This window comes from Enhydra lutris, unplaced genomic scaffold (assembly GCF_002288905.1).
Source record: "Enhydra lutris kenyoni isolate GAN:26980312 unplaced genomic scaffold, ASM228890v2 scaffoldscaffold4, whole genome shotgun sequence".
In the NCBI taxonomy this organism is placed as follows: domain Eukaryota; kingdom Metazoa; phylum Chordata; class Mammalia; order Carnivora; family Mustelidae; genus Enhydra; species Enhydra lutris.
Genome location: NW_019154088.1, coordinates 59,699,724 through 59,723,250, shown reverse-complemented (window position 1 = coordinate 59,723,250; position 23,527 = coordinate 59,699,724). Strand labels below are relative to the sequence as shown.

Here is a 23,527-nt window from a genome sequence, read left to right as displayed (position 1 = left end):
TGGGTCAAGTTAAGGCCAGAGTTCTGGAAGGAACAGACCTGGCTCTAAGTCCTACTGTCCCATCCATGAGCTGTGCACCCCTACAAGGTGCCTACCCTTCCTAATTCCCAGTTTCCTTTTTATCTGCAAAATTAGCCAGCTTGCTGGTAGTTGTGAGACCGAAACAAAAGGACGTGTGTAAAGTCTCTGGTGTAGAGTAAGCACTCGGTGTAACACTAGCTCTTATTCCTGCCAACTGGGATTCCACGATGCTACAGTAAGAGCTCATTTATAGAGCACTGGACCTTACAAAGTCCTTTCATAAATGTTTATTCTCAACTCTGCCATGAGGTGGGCAGGCTTGGGAGGAGGCCATGGAGTCTGGTGGTAAAGGGCACAGACTTTGTGGGCAGGGCCTGAGTGTGAATACTGGTTCTGTTTAAGCTCATCTGAAAAGCTGTGTTAACACTAGTTATCTCTTCCTTCCCTGGGTGGCTGAGAGGGTTGAGTCAGATATAAACACATGAATTTTATCTGGCACAGTGCCTAACAGAGATCAATGCGCAGAAACCACGATCGAGATGATTTTCATGGCGGTATGTTTTTCTAAATGACAGTCCTACTGCAAACGCCACAAGGAGGTCCCTTCAAAGCCACAAGATGATTTATTAAAAAGCAAGTAACAGAATCTGGGGCCAGGCCGGGATGCAGCTGTAACCTAGATCCTGCCTTTGTTCCTATAGCTTTAGAGGTACACCCTCCTCTCCCCAGTCTCCTGTCACCCTAACTGCCTAGGGACCAGAAAGGACACTCCTGCCAATGCGAGAGGAGCTGGGAACCCCAGGCCCTATGGGATAAGGAGTCTTTCATGCAGTTTGCAAGGGGCTGCCCTTCAGGAAGGCTCTGGCTGGAGAAGCAGCCTAGCCCTGAGAGCTTCAGAGAGGTGGGCAGAGGGGCTCAGGCTTGGTGGCTCCTGCATCTATCTCCTGTCTCCCCCTCTATTGGGCACCTGACCCTACTCCATCTTAAGTATACCTGCCTCTTTGTTTTAAAAAGAAAAGGGCTAAAATGTTAACTTTTTAAATGACAGGAGTGAGCAAGAGGCAAAAGAACCTGGGTGCAGACACAGAGAGGCAGTGATCAGGAATCCTGGTCACCCCAGGGTGAGGTGTGCAGTAAGGAGAGAGGTCGGGGAGTACAGAGCAGATGGAGGAGGAATTTACTTGGCTTCCCCAGCACTACGGTACTCCAGGCCAGTGGTGTGCGAAATAGAGAGCTTAGGACAGCCATGGAGTATGCGAATAAAATTAGACTTTCTACTGTTACTCCATTCTTTTTTAAATGTCTACATCAGGTATACTTTCTAATTCACAGACTTTATGACTACGCGGGACAACTACAGAACATGCGCACCATCTACCTGTGCCAGGCTCACGGTGCTTCATTTATTAGCGACTCATTTAATTCTCCCAGCGATGCCTGGAGATCAGTACTGTTAGCATCCCCTTCGAGAGGCGAGGTAACTGTGCCACAGGAATCAAATAACCTGCCCCAGCACGTGATTATTAAATGGCAGGGGCAGGACTCCAACCTGGGTACCCTGGTCCGGAGCTGCTGTCCTTCTGCCCTTTCCTCACGGCAACTCATGTAAACCTGCACACATGAATGTGCACACGTTAGTACATGAGCTAGTATCAATCACGGGATGGTTTTCGTTGCTGTTAGGGACCATGACAGGAAGTGCAGTCTCCTGCCTCCGGGTACCCTGGGGGGCAGAAAGCCATCCACCAAGTGCTCTCCTTTGGGGATCCACATCTGCCCTTCTGTAATTCACTTCGACAGGCATTTAACCATGTGCTTTGTGTTGGATCCTGTGCAGATTCCCAAGGATTCAAAAGATAACTGAAATACAGGTCTTATTCCCATGGAGCTCATGATCTAATTCAGATCGAATTTCAACACTGTAATACAATATAGGAGGTGCTCAATAAATATCTTTTGAATGAGTAAATGATGCTTACCTTCAAATTTATTTTCATAAAAGACATGGCTATTTATATATTAAAGGAAAGAAATAGAGGTCAGAGCACCTCCAAGCCATCTCACCACAGAACAATTAGCTGCCACATTACAAGGCCTATAAGCCCCTAACCCTTGGTTCCCTGTGGGGCAAGTGAAATACTGACAAACAAGCACACAAATCACACATACTCTTAGAGCACATGGCAGAGGAAGGGAAGGCAGGAGGAAAAGACAAGAGGTTGCCAGGAAGCTACAAAAGATTCATCTAATCAGGACTTAACCTACTTCTAGGTCCTGACCCTCTGACAGAAGGTGTAATATCCAAAACCACATTGTGATTTAAAACATTTTTTTCAGGGGCACCTGGGTGGCTCAGTTGTTAAGCATCTGTCTTCGGCTCAGGTCATGATCCAGGGTCACGGGATTGAGCCCCATATCAGGCTCCCTGCTCATCAGGGATCCTGCTTCTCCTTCTCCCGCTCCCCCTGCTTGTGTTTCCTCTCAAGTTGTCTATCAAATAAATTAGTTAATTTAAAAAAACACATTTTTTTCAGATAATCATGGTACAACTTACTCTAGGAACCATCAGCTGTACTGTGGAGTCTGTATTATTCTATTCTATACAGATACTGTAATCTAATTATCACCTTTCCCAGGCCAGGAAGTATGTGTCATTTGCCAACCCAGGCAACCAACCTCCATATTAGGCCTCGTTAATATCGCTCTTGGAAAAATTTAAATCTCGAGTTAATGTTGGCAAACAAGGCAAGCCATTCAGAATCCAGCTTGTTGGCCCAGGGAAGCAACCACAACATTGCATGACATCAACCCCCGCAGGCAGTGTGTTTATGTAGCTCCCTATCTCTTACCCAGGTGCATTCAACAACATTGCTCACCCGTGTAGTTCAGTAAGTCGTATTTCTCCAGGAAAAAATAAGTGTGATTTCCTGAGTTGAATTCTAATTCCGAGGATTAGAAAAACAACATTTTTTGGTGCGAAGGGAAAATTTTACACCTGTGTAGATTAGGGGAAGATCTGGATAGAACTGAAACATTTTCATATGAAACAAACAAAAGAGTTTTTGCTAAGAGTAGCTACAAATTAGAAGATCATTTGCAGGGATTATGGGTAGAAGTGCAGAAAATAAACAAGGTGAATTAAAGTTTTATATTAATAGCGACAGATCAGAACAGAATACTTATGAGCCCCACTCTCTCTCCAAAACAAACAAAATCAAGTCTGGTTAGTATCATTCTGTGTATCAGACCTAAGTCTTACAATGTATGATGGAGGCTTTTATTATCGAATTCAACTCTATTGAAGAATTTACATTTCAGTCCTATTTTCTACATGCTAAAGGGTCTACAGCTAAACTATGAAGACCTCAGATCATCATAAATTAAAAAAAAATCCCATGCCAATGTGGACAGCATAACTTAAAAAAAATGCTAAGGAAAATGAGACGGCCTAAGTATCTGAATTTATGCTAAAACAAACAGATACTCAAACTTGTGGGGCAGCTGTCAGTTGCTAAAAACACTGTACAGATTCTGTACAAATGCATCTTTTTAAATGACTGAACAGCTTTACGGTAAGATAATCGATTACTCCAAGATCTTGAAGCCCTGATGTGGGGGGGCATGGACATCACAAGACATTTGAGCTAATCGCCTCTCTGAAGCATTTATGTCGCCAGAGGACTTCCATTTTCCACACAGCATCATCACCCCTGTCCCCTGCTTGTCAAAGGCTGACTGCAGACACCACAGGCGTGCGGACCGGGAGAGCACCCATCCCCCCCAATGGCAGAGCACACACACTCCACAGCCACCATCTCTCGTCGTCGGTCACTCCTATTGTAACCAACGCGAGGGAGCGAGACACATAGACAGAGCAGCCGCCCCTCGGTCATACGCGGCTTTGATGGCTGAAATGGCACTTACTGTTGATGCGAAAAAACCATTCCTCCCGGTTAGCGGCAGCTCCGAGTTCCCGGCTGCCTCTCCACCTCCCCGGCCGAGGCAGCCCCTCCCCCTGCGGCCGGCCGCTCCATCCCTGTACTCAGCATCCTCCGCCGCGGCCACCCTCCCGCAGGCTCCCGGCCACAAAGCAGCGCCCCCAGGAAGGCAGCCGACCTGCCTCCCCGCTCACTGCATGTTTTAATCTCCCTTTTCTCCCTTGCAATAAACAAGTATCTCCACTCCTTCCTCTCTCGAGCACACATACACACACGGTCTTTGTTCTGACGCTACAGGATTGCGATGCTGGGGGAAGAAAGTCACAGTGTTATCTTGGCTATGGGTTATTTATGAAGTGCTGTAAACCGAGGGAAGAAACATTCACATTTGGGGCATGGAAAAGAGGATTTCTGTTGTCTTCAAATCAAATTTGTTTCAGGTTTGAAAAAAAGGGTGAAATCGGAAGGCCCTGAGTGCAACAGGAATGCCTTCCTCGGGTCCTTCTGAAGAAGAAATTTCTGGGGGGTGGGGTGGGGATTCTGCCCTGCCTTTTTAGCCCTGTGCATCTTGGTTTGGGAAGGCAGAGTTCATCGAGTCCATTCCTCTGCCTTTTTTTTTTGCGGGGGGGCGGGATATATCTATCTATCTTATAATACAAATGGAGTTCAAGACTTTGCAGAGGAAGAAAATTTTGCAATTTTCCTTGTTAGCTCCTCCCAAGGTTTACCATAATGTCTCTGAAAATTTCTCCACATCCCTAACCCTGTTTTCTCTAGGAGAGCCCAAGTGGCTGTTTACCAGAGCACCCCTGGTTTGTGTCCAGTCCCTTTTAGGCTCACTCTCAGCCTTATTTTAAGACTCAACGATATCAATCATTTCTCGTGGGTCCCTAAATCCCAACATTTAGTAATTATCACATCCGTACCTTAAAAGACAGAGAACACATTCTACACCAGTGAAATCAGGGAGTGCAGATTTAGAAACACTTCCCCCAAATACAACATCTAACTTGTGCACGTACTTAACTGTCCCTAGGACCTGCTAAACACGGTCCCCAAAGCCTAGCACACTGGGTCTGCTGATGCTGCTGGGTGCCACTGTCCCCTGAGCACACTGGTGGCTGCGGTCTCCTCGAGGAAGTGCCCCAACCCTCAGCAAAGCATTTTTGCAGGCTCCAGGAGCAGCAACCCCATACTGCAGAGGTGCAATGATCAGGCTGGTCAGAAGAAAAATGGAAGTGGGGAGGCCAACCTCACATCTGGTTCTCCCTGTGCTAAAATCTCTAAACCCTTCCAATCCTACTGGCTCAGGCCGTAGCAAGTCAACTCTATGACTAGAAGCATTGTCTGGTCTCCCAAAATAACCTTGAGAAAATACAGATAAAAAGACAGCAATGAAAAACTTTATCAATTTAAAAGGCACACATCTCCCTGCCCATTCTGCAAGGGACGGAAAAACAATCCCAACACGCAGCTGTCATGGTAATAACTGCTGAGTTTAAATGACAACATTTTAACTGCTACTATTATACAATGGGGGGGGGGGCTTTTCATATTGGTAGGTGAAATGTGAAAATTATGCTTAGTTGAAAAGTTTCTTTTCATGTCCTTGACCCTTCGGATGGTGAGACAACTATCTAGTCTAACAGGGAGGGATCCTATGGGAGCATGTCTGAGTAAGTCCCTCCTTCCAACACTGGCCCAATGGTGCCAGGTCTCTACCATTTAGAGAAATGAAGGCGAAAGGTTAAAAACGTTGATGACATTTTTACACTTAAAAAAAAAAAATGTTCCTTTTTCAGTAATGAACATTAGAAAATACAGAGAGGCACAAAGAAAATTACAATCATCAATGATGTCAACACCAAAAGATACCCAATGTAAACATTCTGGAGTAAGTCTTTCCACTTAGCTGTCCCATCTGTTTTAGGCATGGACACCACTGACCAGATCATTCACACATATTGCTAGAGTCTTTAAAAAAGAGGCTCCACTCCCCTTGGCCCATTGGCCCCATGTCTCTGAAGAGGCTCCACAACCAGCCAGAGTGACTTACCAAAGAAACACACTGGCTTGTGGCCACAGGGCTCCTGCTACACAGGACGGAGCGAAGGCTGTGATTAATGAATGGTGAGGGGGTTCTGGGAAACAAAAGTAGATGGATTTTTAGGGAGTCCAACTACTGGGTTTCTGAAATCAAAGTAGGCACAGGTGAGCAGTGTCAGACTGAGTCTTCCTCTGGGAGGAGTCCCACTGAGGGCAGGACATTGGGAAGGTGTGGGGGGGGGCAGGACCCTTTTTTTCAGACCTCTGGTCTCTGCTAGCTAAAGCAAGTGAACTTGGCATCTTTTGTCCCTCATCCAACATCCTGCGCCCAAAGTGCTCCCACTAACAGGCAGCCTGCCTACCCCCTCTAAAACAGAGGATCAAACATGCTGGTAGTTCTGAGAACTTCTTTAGTTGTCTCTCCTGCATTCACATTTTGTGGGGTCTGTTTTCAAAGATATTATCTAAGTGGACATGGGGAAGGAGGAGCTAAAAGCTATAATAAATTTTAAACAAAAATTTTAAGGAGACTTATTTTTTAAAAGAGATTTTATTTAGTTGAAAGAGAACTAGCATGCAAATGGAGTGGGGGAAGGAGCAAAGGGAGAGGGACCAGCAGACTCCGCATTGAATGCAGAGCCCAGCAACGTGGGGCTTGATCGCAGGACACTGAGATAATGACCTGAGCCAAAAATTAAGAGTTAGCCACTCAACTGACTAAGCCACCTAGGCAAGCCTTAAAATATTTTACTTTTAAGTAGCCTCTGCTTCCTATATGGCACTTGAACTTACAACCCCAAGATCAAGAGTTGCAAGCCCTACCCAATGAGCCAAGCCTGGTGCCCCTATAGCTACAATTAAAAAGAAAAAAAAGTTAACTTTCTTCATTTAGTTTGTCAATTAAGCATAGCAGCATATAATTAATATTTGTCTTCAGATCAGATTGGGTTCTAGAATAATCACACCATTTGCCAAAAAATATACAGTGCTTCCAGTGGCCTTTCTGGGGGTATGAGTGGCTCGGTTGGGTGTCCAACTCTTGGTTTTGGCTTAGGTCATGATCTCAGGGTTATGGGATCCAGCCCTGCGCTGGGCTCTGCATTCAGTGCAGAGTCTCCTTGTCCCTCTCCCTCTGTTCCTTCCCCAACTTATACTCTCTCTAAAATAAAATAAAATCTTAAAAAAAAAAAAAAAAAACTCTCTCCCCAAACAACCCCTCCCCCCAAAACAAATGGCCATTCTGTTGATGAAATGAATAGCATATTTTTAAAAGATTTTTATTTATTTATTTGACAGACTTCGAGTGAGCACAAGCAGGGAGAGCAGCAGGCAGGGGGAATGGGTCCCGCTGAGTGGCCCCAAAGTGGGGCTGGATCCTAGGACCTTGAGATCATGACCTGAGCCGAAGGCAGACGCTTAACGAGCTGAGCCACGCGGGCGTCCATGAGCAGCATGTTTTTTAAGAGTTGAGATGTTACAAATACAAGCTGCCCAAGGCCCACGAGAATCGCTAGAAGCTCCTGCAGCAATTCTGAGGGAGAGCCAGTTACTGTAAATTCTGATGTCTACACCAGGGCTCATGTAACCGTATGTGAGGAACCAACATTAAGACTGACTTAGGCTCCCCTGCTCCCTTCTTTGATTAGTTGGTTATTTCGGGAACTGCAGCCCTCCGGCTCTCTGCTTTGATTTTATAAAAGCTGAAGAACATTTTACAAGGAGAGGAAGAACTGTGGTCTGGGTCTGAGCTTGCCATGCTCGTCTGTTACATACAACCACGGTGAACTGCGCCAGAGGCTAACAGTGTGTGTGGCCGGACGGACCCATCACTGTCCTGCTTCCTCCGCCACGCTCTCGTGCAGGGTTTATCAACAAGGAGACCAGGGCTCACAGGGGGCCCAAGACTTGTTTGTAGGAGGTGGCAGGTCCAGCATCTCTGACTCATGGTGCAGCATGGTGACACTTTGCCCTGCTGCTCACTCTAGCTCTCCATTCCCCCAACCAGCGCTGCGGCCAGTACCCGGGCACTTGGGAGAAATGCTCATTCTCAGCCCCACCCAGACTTACAGAATCAGAAGCTCTGAGCCCAGCAACCCAGGTTTTCATGAGCCACTAGATTCTGTTGCACGTTTAAGCTTGAGAACCCATTGTTCTGGAGTAGACAGTACATCCCACACTGAGTTCTACATTTTAGAAAAATTCGAATAATCCACCTCAAAAAGGCCAGGTCTCAAAGGAGCCCAGGGCTCTTTAGATGCACGGTGGAGCACCACAGCCCACCCCTGGTGTCATCCCCACCCTGTGCAGCAGAATCCCCTCTGCCCTGGGGTCAGTAATTTACCCTCTGTGACCTGCAGTGTGCCTCTCGCTAAAATCCAAGATACTGCCCTTCCAGGATTGTGGCGAGAAGGAAAAGGATTTATACAAGGAACCTGACTTCCAAAACCAACAACACTGGTTTCCTCCTCTATCCATCCTATCACGAAGCCTACTACTTGAAATGGTCAGAAATTTAATGTTTTTAGGTAACCCTATCTCAATATTTTACCAAGTCTTCTGAAATTTACCTCTATTTTGCTGAAAACATGCCCAAAACAGGCCTTTAAAAAAAACCCTTTTTTCTTTTTCAATGACTAAACCTGACTTACTGAGGTCATAGACCTTTTTTTTTGAAAGATTTTATTTATTTATTTGACAGAGATCACAAGGAGGCAGAGAGGTGGGCAGAGAGAGAGGAAGGGAAGCAGGCTCCCTGCTGAGCAGAGAGCCCGATGTGGGGCTCGATCCCATGATTCTGATCTCCATCCCTGAGATCACGACCTGAGTCGAAGGCAGAGGCCTAACCCACTGAGCCACCCAGGCACCCTGAGGTCATAGACTTTTAAACACCATTCTAAACTTTGAAGTTAAATACTTGGACTTAAAATCCTGAGGTCATAAGGCTCTTTACCTATGCAGGGTTTCCCTCCAAATCTTACTTACGAAATGCTGCGGCCGCTACAGGGATGAAGCAGAACACTGTGAACAGGAGAGGGACGGTGAAATGGTGTCCAGAATTCTGCGGGCTGATGGCCTATGCATCTTGCAGGACTATAGGTTCGGCTTGGTACCACTCAAACCTAAATTCTGCAGCCTGGGCCCCCACCCTCTTCCCTAGGGGCGATGCCTCTGTGTGGGACCCAGCATGTAATCAGTGTCAGAGATCAGACAAGGAGCTAATTCTACCTGAGGCTGACTGATAGCAGGTCCCAGCTTGCCGCCTCAATCCACAAACTCACCTGAAGGGCAAACTCAACTCAGAGTTTCTTAGGCTCCCAGCCATCCGTCTCACCTGGTGTTTGCTTTAAGGTAAGACAAGTTACTCCATTTTCAGTTTTTTTTTTTTTTTTTTTTTTAAAGATTTTTTTTATTTATTTGACAGACAGAGATCACAAGTAGGCAGAGAGACAGGCAGAGAGAGAGAGGAAGGGAAGCAGGCTCCCCGCTGAGCAGAGAGCCCGATGCGGGGCTCGATCCCAGGATCCTGGGATCGTGACCCGAGCCGAAGGCAGCGGCTTTAACCCACTGAGCCACCCAGGCACCCCCCATTTTCAGTTTTGAGGGATTAGGCTCTCATTCACTCTACTCATTACACACTAGAAGAGTCTGGGGTAGCAGGGAGGCAACACCAACTACAGGCTGAAACCCTGGTGGCCTCACGTGCTGGCTATGTAAGTATGGGCAAGTTACTTATCTTCAGTGTCTCAGTTTCTTTATCTATAAAATGGGCTAACGGTGTTTACCTTTCAGAATTACAAAGAGGACTACGTGAAATCGTACATAAAAAGCACATGGTCAAGAATATAGCCAATATATTTCCTATTATTTCAACTCCTTACTTTGCCAATTGTTCCCTCAAAGACGACTAATGAAATTTCACTTGCTATTTTAACTCTTTCCCACCAAAGAACTGGCTGAAGACAGGCAGCCAGAGAGAACAGAGGAAAGCAAAGAACCTATTAAACTCCAAAGTTACAGAACCAAAGCATGAATGATTAAGAACAGACTGTGACTCTAGTCTTCAGGAAGCATAATCTAGACCTTCCTCCTGATGAGCCATAAACAGGTCTAATGTCATCATACCGTCAATCAGTGCCAGGTGCCCAAGACAACTTAGGACATAAGGACAATGTCAACAATGACATACTAGACACAATTCATCCAACAGAAACGATCACATTTCTTATGCACTGGAATGTTCATTTCAACAAGCATCCGAGGCACAGTTCTAAGCACTGGAAATAAGTCCAAGACACTGGTCTCACAGAGGAAAGATCGCTCAGTATTAGACATAATTGAGGGACTCCTCTCCCATTCAACAGACATGGTACTTTGTCTTAGAGTCTGAATAAGGACAATGATAACAGCCACTCAGTAAATATTGGCTCCCACACGCTGGTCCTATGCCACATGCGAGACATGCCATTTACCCTCACAGCAGTGCTGTTAGACACTTTTTGCAGATTTGGAAACTGAGGCTTAGAAGGGTTAGGTACGACTTAAGTTTCTGCGACTCAAGTTTCTGCCATAAGTGAGTGAGAAGTTAGAACATGCTCAAAACCTGCGCTCTTAATCCTTATTTGGGTTACCGCCATGGATTTCTGTATTTTTTTTTTCCCAACTGGCACAAAAAGAAGTCGAATTCAGCCCATCCTATGCTGCCAGGCAAATCATCCTAATATTTGTCTTCAGCAGGCCTTCAACTGCTAGAGAACCATGAATGACTCGGACTTGACTTACGAGGCCCAGTCTTCAGCTGAGTTTGAAGATCTTCTAAGCTTTAGCCCCAACCCACCTCTTTAGCTTGGTCTCCTCTATCTGAACCCACAGAGCTTCTCATCATTTCCTGGAAGATTTCCATGCTGCCCTATCTCTGTACTTTTTTTTTTTTTAATATTTTCTTAAAAATTTATTTTGAGAGAGAAGGTGAGAGAGAGAGAGAGAAAGCATGAGCAGGGGAAGAGGCAGAGGGAGAAGCAGACTCCCACTGAGCAGGGATCCTGATGTGGGACTTGATCCTCAGGATCATGACCTGAGCTGAAGGCAGACGCTTAACAGACTGAGCCACCCAGGTGCCCCGGTGTACCTTTTTTAAAAAAATATTTTACTCATTTATCTGAGAGAGCAGGCAAGAGCATGAGCAGGGGGAGGGGCAGAGAGAGGTGGAGGGGCTCGATCCCAGGACCCCGGGATCATGACCTGAGCCAAAGACAGACGGTTAAGCGACTGAGTCACCCAGACGCCCATCTCTGTACCTTTCTGCTCACAACATACGCTATCTATCTGTGCTACCAGTAACATTCAAGGATCCCAACCTCTCACGCAGGACCATCTGGTAATACCCCTCTTCTGTATGGGTCTTCCTAATCCCCACCCCCACTCCAGAAAGAAGAGCTCTGAGCTCTCAAACCACTTGGCTTTACAGCTGCTCCCATTAACGTAATTGACTCATCTTACTTCCTGTCAGTAAATTCTCACAGCACTTAACCTGGCGCCCTTGCTGATTGAATTGGGTTCACTTAGGGTTTACAGTAACAATGAGGTCAAGGAAATAAATGCCAAATTATTAAGAGTATCTTATTTTCATTACTCCCTAATTCTTCACTCTCCTTACAGGTTCTCCTGTGTATTCTGCTTTGTATGTTATGAGAAAGACTCATCCGGCTGGTGTAAACACAGAACCGCGTGTGTGGTCCCAGAACTGAGTGACCCTTTTTTTGTATGTCAGGTTGCATGTAAAAAACACTTTGGTTAGGGTCTGTCTTTGGAGAGAGAATTTGAAGACAAAAGGTCCTTAAAAGCTTGGGGTGGCATCATCTTCATTAATTTGTGAAGGGAGATAAAATTATTGGTCTTATTTCTGATAAGGTTGTACTAGAGAATTTAACTTTGATTTGTGGCCACAGACATGTCTCTCCAATCCACATCTTAGGCCCAGATGTCCAGATGTCCATGCTGAGCACATACATATGGAGGACCCCTGCCTTGAGTGTGCCAAAGCCCCGCAGGGAGGATGGTCAGGAACCTGCAGACCAGCATCTAGAAATCAGGCCCGCGTCCTGACCTACTTCATTTGCCACGTACCTGGAAGCAACAGGTAGGCATAATTTTATTTGGGGGACATGCAAATCCTCAAGCAGAGTTAAATATTCTAAATAGTACCTCCTCAAGGATCTCTTCCCATATTAAATTTCTAACTCTCGCTGAAACCTAACTTGATATGAAATTTTAAGCTGAAAAAAAAAAAAAAAAGTTAAAGGGTCATATGCTAAAATACGATCTTCCTAAAATGTTGAGATAAGAATTTCCACTCATTTTTACCAAATTTTGCCTTTCTCTCTAAGCTTATAAAACGGCTGGATTGGGGCGCCTGGGTGGCTCAGTGGGTTAAAGCCTCTACCTTCAGCTCAGGTCATGGTCTCAGGGTCCTGGGATCGAACCCCGCATCCGGCTCTCTGCTCGGTGGGAAGCCTGCTTCCCCCTCTCCCTCTGCCTGCCTCTCTGCCTACTGGTGATCTGTCTGTCAAATAAATAAATAAAATCTTAAAACAAACAAACAAACAAACAAACAAAAAACCGGCTGGATTGCCTTAGGGGAAGACTGAGCTCAGTTTCTCCATCGGTGAAGTAACCACTGCACCTAGGAAAGAAGAATGACTCGCAGGCCATTTCTCACCTTGATCCGATGACATCAAAGAGGTGCTGCCAGCGGTCACTGACTTTGTTGAGCTTATCCTCGATCTCAGCCGCTCTTGTCTTGCTGCTGGCCTTAATCAGCTGGTCACCCATGTGCTTCAACTGTAACTTGTTTTCACTAAACAAGTTTATTTCTTCCATGCAGTCCTGGCAACGGCACCAAAACACAAAGCTTCAGTTACTACTGAAAACTCATTTCTTTGCCAATTACAAGCATACACCTGCCTCTTAAAATGAAGAAGTTCCAAAAACTTCTCACACCTGTGAATGCAACTTGTCAGTGAGTAGCTACAGTCAAACCACGCCCACGTGGCACACGTGTAATATGGAAGTCAGTCGTTACGGGTTTTGTTTGGTTTGGTTTTGAAAGGAGGCTCCATGCCATGAGATCAAGACCTGAGCTGCTGGGTGACCTCCGTAGTTACTTTCTTCATTCAGTAGCCCTGGCTTCCCCTCCCAGAGTTGTTCAAATCTAACCTACTAGGTCACTGAGGATAATGGAGTGTAACTAAATTAGCCTATAATATCACTATAATTCTTGGTGCAGATGACCGCACCAAGAACGGCAGCCCCCCTTTTTAAAGATTTTATTTATTTGAGAGAGTGAGTGAGTCAGAGCACCTGAGCATGGGCAGAGGCAGAAGGAGAAGCAGACTCCCCTGCTGAGCAGGGAGCCCAGCACAGGCCTCGATCCCAGGACCCTAGGATCATGCTCTGAGGCGATGGCAGATGCCCAATGGACTAATCCGCCCAGGTGCCCCAAGAATGCTCTTTCTGCCTTTCCCTGTGGCGCCTGGTGGCCCTTTCAGAATTATAAGCCCAGTTGCTGCTGGCCCCGCCCCTTCGGTGAGGAACACGCCTTCACAGCGTGTTCTTCTTCAAGCAGAGAAGTCTGGTTGTGACACACGCTGGGGGTGTGAACCGGAGAGCCAGACTTCCTGAGAGAAAGCCCAGCAAGCACCTTCCCTTACCCGAATGGTCCCACATCTCCCATCTCTCTGGGATCCTCACTTACCAGCTTTTCTTGAGAAGGAACAAGACAGTGAGAAAGGCTCTCATAGTTCTGCAAGGTTATTAGAACTAGATCTGTAATGTTATGCCACTCTGAGCCTGTGAGTGAGGGCGGAGAATTCCGAGGCATTGGTGACTCCTACCCTGGGGGTACTCCTGCTTACCTTCTGTAACTTCTCAATCATTTCTTCAATACTAATATCTGCTGTCTGTAGAACTTTGTTTTCCATCTGCACCAGCCATGCGCACAGCTCTTTATTTTTTTCATTGAACACAATCCATGAGTTGAGTCTGTCTTCAATCTCCTGTTTGCGCACAGCCACCTGGAAATGAAAATGCGTTTGGAAGCTGAATAGGCAGGAAGGAAAGGATTTCCTTTCCCTTCCCCTCATTAAAAAGAGTATGAATTTCATTCATCTTCATCAGTAACCCTACAGACTTAAATCACTGTTTACCTAACACCTAGGGTTCAATATGGATAGTTATACCTTTGATAAATGCCAGAAAAAGCAACAAAATAAAGACCGTGTCTGAAGTGTAATTGACTGAAAGAATTCAGCTTTATCCAATGCATATCTATTATTACCAGGTTCTGTTAAAAATTAGAAACAGGGAAGGTTAGATAAATACATTAAAACATCACCCGAATTTCTTCTAATCCCTGTTCTTTCAACATACATTTTTTTTAAGATTTTATTTATTAATTTGACAGAGAGAGATTATAAGTAGGCAGAGAGAGAGGCAGAGAGAGAGGAGGAAGCAGGCTTCCTGTGGAGCAGAGAGCCCCATGTGGGGCTCCATCCCAGGACCCTGAAACCATGACCTGACCTGAAGGCAGAGGCTTTAACCCACTGAGCCACCCAGGCGCCCCTCAACATACATTTATTGATGGTTTGCTACATGCTCATTTAAAGTTTTATGACCCAAATCTTTTTACCTGTTTAAAAACAATCAAGTCCTAATTCCTATTTAAGACCAATGTCCTGCCTATTTAACTTAAAAACTATTATCTAGATCATAACATAAATCTAACATTTGTAATGCAAATGGACTACAAAATTGGTTATTTCAATATTTTAGTGGTAGATTTCAAAAATAAAGCAGAAGAGGGGCACCTGTGTGGCTCAGTCAGCTAAGTATCTGCCCTTGGCTCAGGTCATGATCCCAGGGTCCTGGGATCGAGCCCCACATCGGGCTCCCCCTCAGTAGGGAGGCTGCCTCTCCACCTGGTTGTGTTCTTTCTGAAATCAACCAATCTTTAAAAAAAAAACAAAACAAAACAAAATAAAATAAACAAATGCATATCGCTCCTTTAATCTACCTTTCCATTATGTACTATGGCTTTGGATGGAAACTATGGAAATGGAACCAAATACTCTTCTGTAGGAAGGAGGCTGACCCAAATAACCAAGAGTCCGTTACGCACGAGCAACCCCTACGTGGGCTTCCACAAAGGCTCTTCCCTCCTTAAAAGGTTCAAATGTACAACTTAAATATAAAGAATGCAAACCAGCCTTTCTAAATATATAAAAGTATTCTCAGCTCTAAAAAAATCTTTAGAATCTTCGAGTTAAAAGAGTTCTGATAAAGTTTTAACCCCCTACTTTACAGATGGGGAAACTAAGGTGTTAACTCCCAGAGGCTTTCCTGCTATGGATAAGGAAACAGTGATCTTTTCAGAGGGAGACAAAAATACCTAAGACTTTTACATCCACCAGCCAAATGCGTTCAGCAGGCTCAAAGAACTAGCCCTAAAAAAACCCCCACAAGTTTTGTGTTTCATTCCTCAGGGCATCTATTTATCTTAGCTTTTTAAAATCCTGGCATTTCCTACAGCGTCACCCTGATTGGTTTCCTAATGGTAACAATTAGGAACATCTGGGCCCCAGTCTCTGCTTCCACCTTCGTTCCAGGATACTTTTCACATATCCTAAATATTTTCTTTTACGTAAAATATTAATAAAGATTCTAAGAGGCCATTTACAATTACAGTTCGTTATGAATATTAAATACTAATGCCAAGAAAGGAAAATGATTTTACTTATATTAAAATGCACTCAAAAGCATCTGGATTTCAACTTAAAAAAAAAAAAAATCTCAACTTTTAAATATCTCTTAGTTCACAAAAATGAGATTAAGGAATTCATTTTTCTTAGAATTCCATGTTCTTAAAACAAAGATCTATTTGAACCCTTCAGTTCCCGTCTGTCACAAACATGTACCATATGGGATTATAACCGCGATCTCATTTTTAACAAGTAGAAGGGATCCACTGAGATACTAAGTGAAGCTGATCATTTTTTTTAGAGTTTTGAGAAAAGCCAGCTACTGGAAAGAAACATCGGGCTGCACATGAACCCTGAGTTCTCAAATAAAACACCCCTCTGTGGGGCACCAAAGAAGATGCCTGCTGTTTGTTGGGCCCAGTGAGATACTGCAAAGACACTGCCCTAAGGCCAGGACGAGACCTCTTTGCTGAAGTCCTGATTCTAATATCCCGATGGGGGACTCGACATCGACCCAACAAACAGCAGAGTGCTCACCGCTGCTCGTCATGGCAATTCCCCCTTCCCCCCATTTAAGGTGAGTTTTTTAAAAAGCTTATTAAAAGTGTTACAAAGTACCAGCACGGAGCCCTGGAGAAACAAAGGGGCAAATCTGTTACTCCAGGGTGCTGCCTTCTAAAGGAACAGCAGCCAGCCTGGGCTCCAGCTGAAAAGGGCCTCCCGTTCAATGAAATTAAGTCCCTTTCTACTTTGTCTGGCCTTGGGAGACATTTCAATAAACTCCACAACAGCCGTGCCCTGCAGTTAACTGACTTACTCTTAAGCAGAGGTCCTCCCATTGTCTGTGCAAATGCTCTGTTTGCTCCTCCAAAACCATCACGTCCTCCACAAGAATGTGCTGGGTTAAGTCGGTCTTCATAGTGTGAATTTCTTTCAAGTTCTGAGTCCAGTTGCCCAAAGACTTCTCTAGCTCCTGCATTTAAACACAAGAAGGGCGGGGGGAGATCAACTCAAGCTGCTGTTGTTTCCAAACCTGTAGGCTAATCCTTTGATTGGACTCTGGGGGAGGGGAGGTCCGGGAAAGGGGGCGGGACCTTCTGAATGAGAAACAGCCCAAGGCAGCCACCACGCTGCTCCTGGGGATGGGTCGCTCTTCACCACCTTTTTCTCAGAAGAAAATTCTTTTCCACCTTTATTTTAATTTCCTCAGGTAGTTCAGATTTTTATATAATTAGTTCTGTTTTAAAATCACGTAGGTCTTTACCTATATTGAGAAGAAATTATTTTTGGAGTCTGGCAACAATCTCTCTTACACACATACACACTTTTAATTCTGAAACTATGTTACAAAAATGTTGTATAAAGTGATTTTTCCATCTTAAAAAACAAAACAAAACCCTAAGAAATGCACTGTTGCTACTGTGGCAATCGTAACAACAGTCTCTGCTCGAAGGGGATTATTCTGGTTAAGCTTCAAAAAGAATGAGTATAATGGAAGAAAAAAATAAATTCTTCCCTAATAACTGGCAGAACTTGGTTAGCAGAAAATCTCCCCTGGCTATGGAAACAATTATTATTTAAAATGTGTCAGATTTAAACCTTTTGAATTCTAGGACTTGAGAAAATTGCTTTCACAATAAGGGAGGTAAAAGGAAACAGCAGGAAGGAGGACTCAAGAGTCTTCCAGATTTTCATTGTGTTCACAATTCTTCATACTTTGGCACATTTTAAGAATCTCATACCTATCTATTGCAATAGAAAGAAGATTCTTTCATTTACATCAGAAGTAAATCTGAGGTGTGGCAACAATAAAAGTGTGTTAATTCTGATTGTTTTTCAGAGTTCTAAAGGCTACGTTGGCAGTATTACATGGCTTGCTGACAAAAATTCAGATTTAAGGGGTGCCTGGGTGGCTCATTGGGCTAAGCCTCTGCCTTCGGCTCAGGTCATGATCCCAGGGTCCTGGGATCGAGCCCTCCATCGGGCTCTCTGCTACTTGCCTACTCTGCCTACTTGCGATCTCTGTGTCAAATAAATAAATAAAATCTTAAAAAAAAAAAAATTCAGATTTAATAAAATGGCCCAGAGAATTCTCTTTCAAGGTTGCATGAAGATTCAGAAATGCCTTTATCAGAAGAGAAATCCTCACTTTAAACTCTTGTTACCTAGTTTCCCCCTCATGATTCTAGTAAAGTGGATGAGAACAGATTCTGTGTGGAACACTTTCACTAGCTACAGACTCACAGGTGGAGAGGTGCCACTCACGGACTTCAAACTAGAGACCCCCAAGACCGCTGAGTTTCATGCAACATTCCCCGGTCTGGTCCAAGGCCTCGTTCACAAGTGCAGTCTCAGATGCCTGCACGGTAAGGACACCTGTTTCTGTTTTCCATAGCCAGGTTTAAATTATTTGGTTTGGATACTTGGTTTCCCCCTATGACTGAATATGGACTTTTTTTTTTTTTTAAAGATTTTATTTATTTGTCAGAGAGAGGCAAAGGGAGAAGCAGGTTTCCCGCTGAGCAAGGAGCCTGATGTGGGACTCCATCTGATGACCCTAGGATCGGGATCTGAGCCAAAGGCAGACGCTTAACTGACTAAGCCATCTAGGCATTTGGAATATGGACATTTTTAAAATTCTTAATAAATTCTTAATAAGTTATTAAGAATAATTAATAATTCTTAATAAATATGCCAAATTACATCCTAAGAGGAATGACTACCTTTCTCCACATACTTTTTGGTGTTGAGTTTTATACATATATGTTTAGACAACTTTAATATATGTAATAATTAGTTATTTAAATTTGTATTTCTTTATTTCACCCTGATGCTTCCACAGATATATTTAGCTAATTCCTACTTACATTTTCACATCTCAGACACAAAGGTAATTCCTCAGAGGAGCTTTCTCGGACTCATCAGACAAGGCTGGGATCCCCGTTTTATGCTCTCACAGCCCCTGTCCTTTTCCCATCTAACACTCACCATGCTTACAATTATCCCCACACACACGTATCCAAGAGTGAGACCCTTTGGTTAACACCTGTCTCTCCAGTAGTCCAAACTGTCAGCTCCATTATCTGTCAGAGCTGTGACAACACTGCTCACCACCTACCATGATGCCTGGCACATCCAAGTTCTCAGAGGCAGAAATGTAGGATGGAAAGGAAAGCAATCTGGCAATGTCTTCAGAACTTTAAAATGTTCATAAAGTGACAAAAAGCAGGGAATCAAAGAATATACAGAGCAAGGTCTACTGTGGAAGTTATTACAGCTCATCACCATTTGTACACACAGTTCAAAAAAATCATGCTTTGGTCTTTAAAATATTCCAGATTTGCTACCAAATCGTAACTGCAAAAGGACATGCCAGTTCTGTCGATATTGTCTAAAAGTTTCCCACTTTACACAGAATGTAAAATTTAGTTGTTTGACCACATGAAGGGAAGCCGTACAGTCCTTGCCTGGACTCGGACACAGCATGGCGGCATTAATTAACTCAGTTACCAGGGGGATTGTCAAGTCCCATTTTTCTACCTTACCATTTGGGTAAAAACAGGACCAAAAACAAAAGTGTGTCTGTATAATTACTGGCCTGTATATGCACAGAAAATCTTTGGAAGAATACACAACAAATAGATAACACTGGGGTGCCCAGGTGGTTCGTCAGTTGAGGACCAGCTCTTGGTTTCAGCTCAGGTCATGATCTCGGGGTTGTGAGATCGAGCTCCACGCTGGACTCTGTCCTCGGGACTGAGTCTGCTTTAGAGCCTCTCCCTCTACCCTTCCCCTACTACCCCCCACCCGAAATAAATAAATACATCTTTAAAAAAAAAAATATTTGTTCAGTGCCTGAATTAGAATTTAATACATGCTGAAGGACTCATAAATCTGTGGTGAAAGAAAAGATCCTTCTTTGAAGGTTACTGGAAAAATCGATGGCTTGGAATGAAACAATTAGATTAAACAAAAACAAAACACTGATTGCTTCTGTGGAGAGGAACCAATGGGAGCATCTTCGTGTATGCCTCTTGCATCTTCTGAATTTTGAAACATGTGACAGTATTATGAACTGAAAAATTATTTTAAAAATAAAAGTGTCCCCCGATTTCAATCACTGGACAAGTCTTATAAATACAGATGGCCACTAGGCCAATTTGGAACAGTGAAAAGCTAGTATGTAATGAAGTGTTAGTCCATATGTCAACTTAAGATGTAATGAGAATGTCCTCTTCTGAGGAGGAGAGTGAAGCTCAGACTGGCCAAGTGGTTGGTAGATCTCTCCCAAGTGACCTGGGGATGATAAGCATCTTCCTAGACAGGCTTTGGGTTACTTGAGTTCTTTTTGGAGTATGGTCATGTGATTGATGAACTCAATGCTCTTGGTTTCTCTCCCCGATTTTTCCAGTGAGAGATAGAACACTGAGGCTGTGGAAGCTGAAAGGATCCCACTGGAAGCTGAAGAGTGGGGCACTTGAGAAATATTATGCCTTCTTAAGAGTGTACAGTTCACATTCTGTACAGACTTTATGGAAGGAAACTCTATGTGTCAACTGAGAGTATGACTCTGAATTATCTCCTCTGTCCCTGACATCTAGATCTACACCTAAAGATGCAGAGATCATAACAATGTTGAAAATTAGGGATAAGTAGGAATTTTTTTGACCTAATAAGATCATCACTAGCAAATACCATACTTAGTGGTAAATTGTCAGAATTATTCTCTTTAAAATCAGGAATGACGTGAAGGAGCCACCTATCGGTTCTTCTACTCAAAAATGTTCTGGAGGTACTAACCAGTATTAGAACGAGCAAGAAAAAAAAAAAGTTTAGAATAAAAAGGAACAGAAAAAGAATAATTTTTCTCAGATGGTGACTGTCTACACAGACACCTAGAAGATTATGCAAATTATTAGAGTTAACAAAAGAGTTTAGCATGATGATTGACTATAATAACCAAGAATTATCATTTCTAGGCACCAGTGACAACCAGAAAATATAATTTGAAAAAGTATTTTCAACAGTATCAAAAATAACATGCCAAGAAAGAAATCTAACAAAAGGTGTACAGTACTGCATAAAGAAAATTATACATCATTACTGAACATGACTGAAAGGAGAAACATGCCATATGCAGGAACAGGGGTACTCAGTATCAGAAAGATGTTCATTTTCCCCAACGTATCTATAAATTTGATACTATTCCACTAAAACTCTTATCAGGACTTTTCTTAGTTTGACAAATGGCTTCTAAAAGTTGTGAAGGACTGAAGACCCAAGGACCTCCACATGCCTGTAGGAGAACAAAGTATGAATACACATCACGCCTGAAATGAAGATTTGTTATTTAAAAAAAAAAAAAAGCACAATAATCAAGATAAGTTGATATAAAGGCTGAGGTAAGCAAACCAACAGGAGAGAGCCCTAAGAAAAAAAAAAATCCCACATACATGGAAAGTTGATATTTGACACCGGACTTTGGGTACCAGGACAATGGTTATCCATGTAATCATCCATATGAGTAAATTAAAAATGGGATCTTTACCTCAAAACATAAGTAAAAATCAATTCTTCAATGAATAAGGATGTAAAGGTACAAAGCAAAGCTTGAAAATGTAGGCGTGTATTTGTATGACTTTAGTATGGAGTAATGGCACTACTTATACAAAGCTGAAAAACAAACGTAATTCTTCGCATTTCTTTTTTTTTTTTTTTTTTGAAGATTTTATTTATTTATTTGACAGACAGAGATCACAAGTAGGCAGAGAAGCAGGCCGAGAGAGAGAGGGAAGCAGGCTCCCTGCCGAGCAGAGAGCCCGATGCGGGGGCCTGATCTCAGGACCCTGAGACACCATGACCCAAGCCGAAGGCAGAGGCTTAACCCACTGAGCCACCCAGGTGCCCCATACTTCTGCATTTCACAAGAGCTACAATCGCATGTAGGAAAACTATAAAGAAGTGAACGTGAATGATGAAATACTTCATTCAGGGTTGTGGGTCCCTCTGGGGAAGGAAAGTACGCAGGGCATGTCACCTGTATTTGCCTTTTTTTTTTTCCAGCTGGGTGATGGTTTCATGGCATTTATCACTATTATTTATGCTGGACATTTTTTTGCATGTTGGGATATTTTTACAGTGAAGAAAAAAGATGCAGACTGAAGGACACCAATTTCCAGCACAGCCTGAAGGATGAGAGTACTCATTTCTTTCTAATTTTTTTTTCAAGTGGATTCCTGAAGTCATTGAAAGAAAAAAGATTAAAGACCATTCCATTTGGCTCTGGATGTTTTTTAAACATCAAAGCCATGGATAGGGAAGAGAAGTGGGTTGTTCCTGACCTGGGAATTTTACCAGTCCAAATTCCTATCCATTCTTCTACAAAAATCTTCAGCAAAGGCCCCAAACTCCTAGGAATAACTGCCAGTGTTTTATCTAGACAGAATATAGTTTGGAAGGTTTTATAAGAATGTTGTATTTGAGCAAAAACTCCAACCCCTTGGCTTCTAAAAGACAAATTCTTCAGTAATATTTTACTTTCATTTCAAACACAAAGTCATCTGTTAAGGGAACAGGTTTTGGGGGAATCTCAAAGGGCACATGTTATATTACAGAGGAGAGACACAGAAAGAGGACCTGGAGGAGAACCACCCCCCCACCCCCCAAATCCTCAATTCCTAAGAGGAATTTCTGCAGAAGTCTTTCTCATGTTCACACATGGATCTCAAAGAGAATCCATTTCAAATGCTTTGGAGACCAGGATGTTATTTTAGACAGAAGACAGGCAAAACGTTTTCTGACCAAACATGGAAACACAGTTTCAACACAGAATAGAAAGGCAAGGGATGCCTGGGTGGCTCAGTCAGTTAAGTGTCTGTCTTCAGTTTAGATCATGATCCCAGGGTCCTGGGATCAAGTCCAGCATTGGGCTCCTTGCTCAGCAGGGAGCCTGCTTCTCCCTCTGCCTATAGCACCCCCTACTTGTGCTCTCTCTCTGACAAATAAAAGAAAAAATCTAAACAAACAAACAAAAAGAACAGAAAGGCAAACAAACTCTTCAATTTCTCTCAAAAGCAGTAAGTGATTATCTTGAATGCTCCTTCACAGCTTTCAATACCTTAATCAGCTCTTTTTCTCTGTGGAGGTCCTCATGAAGTTCTGGAAGAGGGTCTCTACTTTGTGCCTTTAAAACTTGCAGCCTGCTTTTCAACTCCTTGATTTTCTTTTCACACTGGTCCCAGGTCTATTTGAAAACAGTATTAAAATTGGTAAGCACTTTGCTTTTTAAGAACGAATTGTAGAAACAGCATAACTCCTTTAATCCACTCCAACAAATGTGTTTTTGTAAATCACAGAGAAACCCAGTTCCTGGTCTTGAGCAGCCTGGTCTAAAAGCAGAATTATCTCTGGCGCAGCTTTATGTGTGGCTTATTTCAACTACTGAGTTGACTGGCTTTTGCCTTGAAATAGTTCTTCTTCCTTCCCTATATCCTCGATCTATCTAATCTTATTTCTAGTTCAGTTCTGGGAACATTCACATTTTGGGGGAGTGGAATTCACATTTAAAAGACTACTGTTAAGGGTTAATTTTTAACATGGACAGTCTCGGGCAGACCCTGTAATAGCAGCATAAACCAAAAGCACTCAACCACTTGTCTTGCCTTTTCTGGTCATCCCTCCGCTCTCTCTTTCTCGAAGGAGCCTGGCTTCAGTGGCCCTTTCACAGTGAAACTTCACTCAACATTTCTCACCACTGATTGCCACCTTCTG

General features: G+C 43.5%; 1 protein-coding gene across 1 annotated transcript in view; it reads right to left on the bottom strand.

The window, feature by feature from the left end:
- LOC111159679 (spectrin repeat containing nuclear envelope protein 2) overlaps positions 1 to 23,527 on the bottom strand; it is a 275,318-nt gene that overhangs the window by 25,344 nt on the left and 226,447 nt on the right. The window contains 4 exon segments of the mRNA XM_022522256.1: positions 12,721 to 12,887; positions 13,916 to 14,074; positions 16,575 to 16,730; positions 22,875 to 23,000. Coding sequence (XP_022377964.1) covers positions 12,721 to 12,887; positions 13,916 to 14,074; positions 16,575 to 16,730; positions 22,875 to 23,000 — 608 coding nt within the window.